The sequence below is a fragment of the Nuphar pumila genome, chromosome 17 (genome assembly GCF_984573655.1).
Source record: "Nuphar pumila chromosome 17, dmNupPumi1.hap1.1, whole genome shotgun sequence".
Classification (NCBI taxonomy): Eukaryota; Viridiplantae; Streptophyta; class Magnoliopsida; order Nymphaeales; family Nymphaeaceae; genus Nuphar; species Nuphar pumila.
The window spans coordinates 84,116,733-84,125,161 of NC_143265.1; the positions used below are offsets into that span (position 1 = coordinate 84,116,733).

Below are 8,429 nucleotides of genomic sequence, written 5' to 3' on the forward strand. Positions count from 1 at the left end.
AACCACAAAATTATAAAAAAATAATAAAACAAATGTGATATGTAAGACCCAGAAGGGTAATACTGAAGTCGGGTACGCTCTATCATATAACCGAGTGGGTTCGTGTTCCAATCACACGGGTTATCCCCTAACTTGCCTGTCAAAAAAAAAAGCAGCATAAAAATTGAAAAATTCTAAGGAACGGATGTTTTGGCACCAAATATAACACCTTTTCTTGCTGAACATGAACATCCTCAAAACTAAGACCAAAATACTCCCCACGTCCATGAAAACCTAAACGGTAGATGTCCTATGTCCCAGACACGAGTATCCAAGACGTCCACAACAAATCCAAACAATCTTACAGTCTATAGTAGGAGAAATCCAAACATATGTTTAAAGTCTACAGTAGTACATATAGGTATGTTTGGCAGAATCTGCTTGGAATCTGGATAACCTTGCATGAACAGAGATGCTAGAGAGTTCATCATACAAGAAAAGCAAAAAAGTCTTGTGATCCTTTTCTTTTTAGAGCCTGCACCTTTGCTAAGCACACAGTTCGGTAGAAAATTGATTCGCACTTAAAATATTAGAAATGCAGCTAACAAAGAATTACATTTATGCTATAGGATTCAGTCGTATTGCAGGGCAGCAGCAAGTTTCTTCTTGATCAGCTCTACTGCAATGCGAGGCGACAATCTCGGAAGGTTCTCCTGCAAGTCATTCACTCGAAAATGAGTTAAAAATAAATCATATAGAAAAGAATCCTGTAATCATATTAAGGGTTGAATACAATGGTTAGAGATGGGGCCTTTTATCCAGGGGAATTGGATACCATTTCCAACACACGCCCAGCAGCCACAGAAAAGCTAATCCTTCAGAACTTACATCAGAAGAAAAGAAGGAAACGGGGGGGGGGGGGGGGGGGGTGGAAAGAAGGAAAACTTGGAGGTGTAGCAGTGCAGCCAAACCAGAACCCAAAATCAAGAAGTATTCCAATGATAGGCCATTAGCATTGCTATCCAAAGCCCAAAATTATAGTATTTCATCCAACAGACATGACATTAGTTTCTACTCCCAATCATAGGCATCCGTAATATCAAGAAGGCTAAAGATTCATACGAACGCCAGCAACAAACTCTCACCTCTGTACCGTCAGAAAGGACTTTCGCCAATACAGGGACCTCATATTGATAACATCTCTCCCATTCTGGATTGCTGGAAATATCTCTAACCTAAACCATGAATGCGATGCAAATCTCTTCAAAAGTCTAAAAGGATCCCAATTCCTCATCAATCAAAGGGGAAAAAAGGACAGCAAAGGAAGAACACCAACCTGGAGGTCCACATCTTGGAGAGAATCAGGACCACCCAACTTGAAGACCAAATCCAACTTTTCTTTGAGACCCTCGCATAAACAACATCCTGGTTTAGTGTAGAGAATGAGTTTTCTCTGAGGTTTCGAATTCGCGGTGGCAGAGAAAGACGCGGCCAATCTGAACTTGAGGTTAGAAGATCCACGCCATCGGTGGTTTTCGAAACAAGGCATCCGGCAAGAAATAACGGAAGCGGTTCGTGCTCCCCTCATCACCCTCGCTCCTGCGGCTGCCATCTCTCTCTCTCTCTCTCTCTCTCTCTCTCTCTCTCTCTCTCTGTGTGGTGGCCAAATTTTCTGAAGCAGATCAGGTCATGCTGACCATGAGCCTTTTAATCATGCTAAAATTGGCGGCCGACCATCCTGAGGGTGGTGTATGCCACGTGGTACTTAACGTTTCTATTAAATGCTAAGTTTTCATCAAATTTTTGAATGAATAAGGCTATTAAAAAAAAATGTAGGAAATCCCCAAAAGATAGGGTGGTGTATGTCCCCATGATTCACTGAATCACGTTTGTGTTCTGGGCTTTGAATGAGCATCATGTATACAAGCACATGGGGCTCGTATTCCCGTGTATCTTGACATAACTTTGCATCGGACTCTGGTGTTGTTGCAAAAACTTAAGTACCCTTTCTTGTTATTCTTCTCATAAAGGGATGGTTTGAGAAAATGACAAAAATGCCTTTCATTCAAAAAAGAAAAAACAAACAGTTCAAAAAAAGAACAAACATGTCCTCAATCTAGAAAGTCGAGGATGATGTTGACTCTTCAAAGTCTTCTTCTTCTTTCTCCGTAAAACCCTCTCTCTCTCTCTCTAAAGAAGAAATCAATGGAGGATTCTTGAAAAGACTTAAGTGCCCTAAAGATGATTATTTAAAACCGAGTCTTTGCACTGCAGGATTATCCGAGAAAGAAATATCCCCTAGAGGAGGCCATGAACATCAACCCTCTCACTCTCTCTCTCCCTTCTCTTTCTGCTTCTGTGCACATCCAGCAGAAGATCCTACATTACTCCATCAAGCACCGACTGACCTGCACATTGACTGTTGTGGAGCCTGATTCAGAGTTTTTACCCTTACAGGAGGAGGGTTTGGGGGCTCCTCCCAGCGTGGGTAGCATCATTCAACTAAATGAGTTGTAGATCCTGATTCAGAGTTTTTACCCTTACAGGAGAGGGGTAAAACCTCATTTCACTCACTCTCCCTTCTCTCTCTACTTTTGTGCACATCCAACAAACGATCCAACATTTCTCCATCAAACACCGACTGACCTGCACACTGACTGTAGCATCGTTCAACTTCATGAGTTGTGGAGCCTGATTTAGAGTTTTTGCCCTTACAGGAGGGGGGTTTGGGGGCTCCTCCCAGCGTGGGTAGCATCATTCAACTTGAAGAGTTGTCGAGTCTGATTCAAACTTTTTACCCATTCATGTTTTAAGGCATTAGATCTCATGTTTGAACATCCACGCATGTGCAGTTTGCTTTTATCATGTTCAGTTGCTTTCTAGATTATACTTTGAATTCTGGTGCATTTTAGATCTATCAATTTGTATGTAACCAGAGCTCATTTTAATCTGAATTTTTTACTGCAACTTTATGCATATGTCTTCATGCTCTCCACCAAAAATCAGATCATTTTTGAGTTTGTTTGACTCACTTTAAAAATCAAGATTCAGAACCTGTTATTTTGCACCGTCAGGATTTTAGCAGAATCAGGACCAACTTGCGGGAGTGATTTCTCCCTAACCAGAGATGGTCTTTCCGATCCGTAAAAAGGGTTGTTTTCTAAATTGAATCTAGTTTTTTCATGCCAAATTTCAGCGATTTTTATGGTGTTTTCATAACAGTTTTGGGTCGAAAACCATAACCCTATCACCCTGTGTCATTTTAATGGCTCAGATTTTGATCCATTTTGTTTGAATTTTATTTCCCTAATGGGAGATCATTTTTTAATTCTGTAAAATGAGTTCTCTTTGTTTATGTGTTTAGTTCATCCCTGTAAATTTTCAAAATTTTTCATGGTCAATTACTATTTTATTTTGATTAAATACCAGAACCTTGTATCCAGATTTTATAAATATTCTGATTTTTGCCCCCATATCATGACTGTTGTAGCACTTCTTCAACAAATCGCTATTTGATTGACAATATTCTTCAGCAAATCATTGTTATGATTTTTTTGGGTCTCTAATGAGTCTCTACTATGATTTGTAGTATTTTTGGGTCTCCAACGAGCCTCACAATGATTTATAGTGTTGTCCGATCTTTTAACTATGATTTATAGTGTTTTGGGGTCTCCAACGAGCCCCACAGTGATTTGTAGTGTTTTTCGGTCTTTTAAATATAATTTATAGTGTTTTCGGGTCTTTAACGAGACCCACAGCGATTTATAGTGTTGTTGGACCTCGCTATAGCGATTTGTAGTGTTTCTCGCTAAACACTACAGCGATTTGTGATACAAATCGCTATCTCAATCAAGACCAACTTGTCAGGACCATATCTCCCTAACCAGAGATCGGATTTCAAATCCGTAAAAAGTGGTGTCTTTGTTATGAAGTCTAGTTTATTCTTGTAAAGTTTCAGCGATTTCTATGGTCATTTGATACCCCATTTGGATCTAAAACCAGATCCCTATCAGTCTGCCTTATTTGAGTGACATAGGTTTTTATTTTATTTTGTAAGAGTCATATCTCCTCAATGGAAGATCATTTTCCAAATCCGTAAAAGGAGTTTTCTTTCTTTATGTGTCTAGTTTATATCTTAAAAGTTTTATAACTTTCTATGCTCATTTGATATTTCAAACCTGTTAAAAACTGAGACATGTCTCCAACAAGTTATAATTAACTTCCATCCACTCAGCTAAAAGAGAATAATAACATGTCTCAGTTTTTAACAGGTTTGAAATATCAAATGAGTATAGAAAGTTATAAAACTTTCCATATATAAACTAGACACATAGAGGAAGAAAACCCTTTTTACAGATTTGGAAAATAATCTTCCGTTAAAGAGATATGACTCTTACAAAATGAACTAAAAACCTATGTCACTCAAATGAGGCAGACTGATAGGGGTCTGGTTTTAGATCCAAATGGGATATCAAATGACCATATAAACTACTGAACATTTATAAAAGATAACTAGACTTCATAACAAAGACACCACTTTTACGGATTTGAAATCCGATCTCTGGTTAGGGAGATATGGTCCTGACAAGTTGGTCTTGATTGAGATAGCGATTTGTATCACAAATCGCTGTAGTGTTTAGCGAGAAACACTACAAATCGCTATAGCGAGGTCCAACAACACTATAAATCGCTGTGGGTCTCGTTAGAGACTCGAAAACACTATAAATTATAGTTAAAAGACCGAAAAACACTACAAATCGTTGTGCGGCTTGTTGGAGACCCCAAAACATTATAAATCATATTTAAAAGACCGGACAACACTATAAATCATTGTGAGGCTCGTTGGAGACCCAAAAATACTACAAATCATAATAGGGACTCATTAAAGACCTTAAAAAATCATAACAATAATTTGCTGAAGAATATTGCCAATCAAATAGCGATTTGTTGAAGAAGTGCTACAACAGTCATGATATAGGGGCCAAAATAAGAACATTTATAAAATCTGGATATAAGGTTCTGGTATTTAATCAAAATAAAATAGTAATTGACCATGAAAAATTCTGAAAATTTACAGGAATGAACTAGACACATAAATGAAGAGAACCCGTTTTACAAAATTAAAAAATAATCTCCCATTAGGGAAATAAAATTCAAACAATATGGATCCAAATCTGAGTCGTTAAAATGACACAGGGTGACAGGGTTATGGGTTTTGACCCAAAACGGGTATGAAAAAACCATAGAAATCGCTTAAATTTAGTATAAACAAACTAGATTCAATTTAGAAAACAACCCTTTTTACGGATTGAAAAGACCATCTCTGGTTAGGGAGAAATCACTCCCGCAAGTTGGTCCTGATTCTGCTAAAATCCTGACGGTGCAAAATAACAGATTCTGAATCTTGATTTTTAAAGTGAGTCAAACAAACTAAAAAATGATCTGATTTTTGGTGGAGAGCATGAAGACATATGCATGAAGTTGCAGTAAAAAATTCAGATTAAAATGAGCTCTGGTTACATACAAATCGATAGATCTAAAATGCACCAGAATTCAAAGTATAATCTAGAAAGCAACTGAACATGATGAAAGCAAATTGCACATGCGTGGATGTTCAAACATGAGATCTAATGCCTTAAAACATGAATGGGTAAAAACTTTGAATCAGACTCGATAACTCTTCAAGTTGAATGATGCTACCCACGCTGGGAGGAACCCCCAAACCCCCCTCCTGTAAGGGCAAAAACTCTAAATCAGGCTCCACAACTCATCAAGTTGAACGATGCTACAGTCAGTGTGCAGGTCAGTTGGTGTTTGATGGAGAAATGTAGGATCGTTTATTGGATGTGCACAGAAGTAGAGAGAGAAGAGAGAGAGAGAGAGTGAGATGGTTGATGTTCATGGCCTTCTTCAGGGGGAACTCTTTGCCTCCCTTGATTTCTTCTCTAGAGAGAGAGAGAGGGTTTTACAGTGTTTTACGAAAAAGGAAGAAGAAGAAGATGACGATGAAAAGTTCAAACAGACATTTTTGATGGCTCAGGTTTGTTTCGTTGGATGACCATCGGGAGGAGCCCCCAAACCCTTCTCCTGTAAGGGCAAAAACTCTGAATTAGGCTCCACAACAAATCAAGTTGAACGATGCTATCCACATTGGGAGGAGCCCCCAAACCCTCCTCCTATAAGGGTAAAAACTATGAATCAGACTCCACAACTCATCAAGTTGAATGATGCTACCCACACTAAGAGGAACCCTCAGACCCCCCTTTTGTAAGGGTAAAAACTCTGAATCAGACTCCACAACTCTTCAAGTTGAATGATGCTACCCACGCTGGGAGGAGCCCTCAGACCCCCCTTTTCTGTAAGGGTAAAAACTTTGAATCAGACTCCACAACTCTTCAAGTTGAATGATGCTACCCACGTTGGGAGAAGCCCCCAGACCCCTCTCCTATAAGGGTGAAAACTCTGAATCAGGATCTATAACTCATTTAGTTGAATGATGCTACCCACGCTGGGATGAACCCCCAAACCCTCCTCCTGTAAGGGTAAAAACTCTGAATCAGGCTCCACAACAGTCAATGTGCAGGTCAGCCAGTGCTTGATAGAGCAATGTAAGATCTTCTGTTGGATGTGCATAGAAGCAGAAATAGAAGGGAGAGAGAGAGTGAGAGGGTTGATGTTCATGGCCTCCTCCAAGGGAGATTTCTTTCTCAGATAATCCTGCAGTGCAGAGACTGGGTCTTAAATAATCATCTTCGGGGCACTTAAGTCTTTACAACCACTCCTTTTCAAGAATCGTCATTTTTTTTTTTGCACCAATGGAGGAGAGGGTACTTAAGTCTTTGCAATCGCATCAAACTCCAACGCTAATTAATGCTGACAAACATGGGGATACGAGACACACATGCTTACATACGTGGTGCTCTTTGGGACCCCCGAACATGAGATGTAGCTAACTGCCCTGTTCGGGGAGGGGAACATATAACCTGCTTTGCCAAAAGATGCCTGCCTTTGGCCCTCCATATCGGGTCTCTCTCTCGTTTCTCGTTCTCTCTCTGGCGTGGTCTGGCGTGGAGGTGTAAAGGCGTAGGCATCTCACAGCAAAAGCTAGTTTCATCTCTAAGAGCATAGGCTTGTTGGATGATATTGAGTCATTTTTGAGTAATGAAGTCACCAGCAGTGATTTGTGCAAGGATTATCTCATTTTGGGCGAGTTTTGAGGAACTTTGGAGGATCATATAAGGGCAATAACATGTTTTTTGGAATTTTGTGGGGGTATTGATCGTTGCAGTTGCCCTAATATGACTACACATTATGTTATCGTGCTCGTGATGTGAAAATCCTAAAGTCTGGTCTGTATTTGTGGATCATCTTGCACGTTTTTGGGGTTATTATGCATGCTTTTGATGCTGAATAGATTTGGGTGCTTATATTGCACTAGGTTATGATTGTGATGACTTTGGGTTAGTATTTCTGCTTATACATCATTTGTGCTATCAGCTGCATCTCATTGGTATTCTGAGAAACATATTTTGGTAATACGAGTGTTAAAACTGCTAAGCACGACAAAACTTTTTGTCAAAAATTTATGATCAGGAAAAAAAAGAATGCAAGTGGGAACAACGTCGTGCGAGGCTCTTTGCCAAAAATCATGGATTCTGGCCACTATACCGGTCAGTAGATCCCGAAAACTAGTCGTGAAGTCCATCCAGGTGAGGACAGAGCGCCACAAGAGGCGGCCGCAGAACATTGCCAGCAAATTCTACGTCGTAAATCCCTCTTCCTCTTCGTTAGGGTTTCTAGAGTTTCCTTGTAATGAAATTCGATGGTGAATCTGCGTAACTGTAGGTTTTCGATACTTTGATCTCTCTCTCTCTCGTGCGTGAGTGTATGAGTCTTCTTTCTTTGGAAAATCCAGATTTTTAAACGAAAGCGATCCTTTAGATCCTGTGTTTCTAAAAAAAGTAGAACACTAGGTGTTTAGATTTACACACACTCATCTAGAGAACTAGGATAAGTTGGAAAATTGAGTCATGGAATGTAAAACAAAATCCCAGCTTATCCCAGTTTGCCTTGATTAGTAGGTGCATCTGAGCTTCCCCCTAAGAATCAGATTCTTGCTGTCAAATATTGTTTGATTAAACTGATTCAACGGAAAACTTTGATCTTTTCTTGAATTTACAAACCAGAAATGCATAGATTGTCATACCTGCCGCTGGATGGCTCTGATAATCTCCAATACACAGATACCTTGAGCCTCATATTTACAACTTTTTGTTTGTTCCTTTACAATAGAATTTTTCATATCCTTATTTGAAATCTTCTACAGAATTTTTTTGTTTGAATAGACGAGAAATCTGCAGTGTCCAAGCAACCAAGCTACAAGAAAGACTAAATGGTTTGCAGGTCTTGCTATTTTTCTTATCCCAATTTTCAGTCTAGTTTTGTAATTC

The 8,429-nt window shown here is 39.3% G+C and overlaps 1 protein-coding gene across 1 annotated transcript; it reads right to left on the bottom strand.

Moving 5' to 3' along the window:
* Positions 1 to 356: 356 nt before the first annotated feature.
* LOC149812573 (Thioredoxin superfamily protein) lies at positions 357 to 1,646 on the bottom strand. Its single transcript, XM_089992708.1, has 3 exons — positions 1,316 to 1,646; positions 1,125 to 1,214; positions 357 to 692 (listed from the first exon to the last, which is right to left on the bottom strand). Exons 1-3 carry the CDS (start codon positions 1,589 to 1,591, stop codon positions 612 to 614), a joined length of 447 nt encoding a protein of 148 aa, XP_089848834.1. The 5' UTR covers positions 1,592 to 1,646; the 3' UTR covers positions 357 to 611.
* Positions 1,647 to 8,429: the final 6,783 nt, after the last annotated feature.

Bases quoted from the DNA above. Each gene is read 5' to 3' on its own strand.
- LOC149812573 (XM_089992708.1), bottom strand. From the start codon at position 1,591: ATGGCAGCCGCAGGAGCGAGGGTGATGAGGGGAGCACGAACCGCTTCC. The intron at 1,215-1,315 runs GTTGGTGTTCTT...TTCATGGTTTAG, and splicing joins TCCAAGATGTGGACCTCCAG to GTTAGAGATATTTCCAGCAA. The intron at 693-1,124 runs GTGAGAGTTTGT...AATGACTTGCAG, and splicing joins TCCTTTCTGACGGTACAGAG to GAGAACCTTCCGAGATTGTC.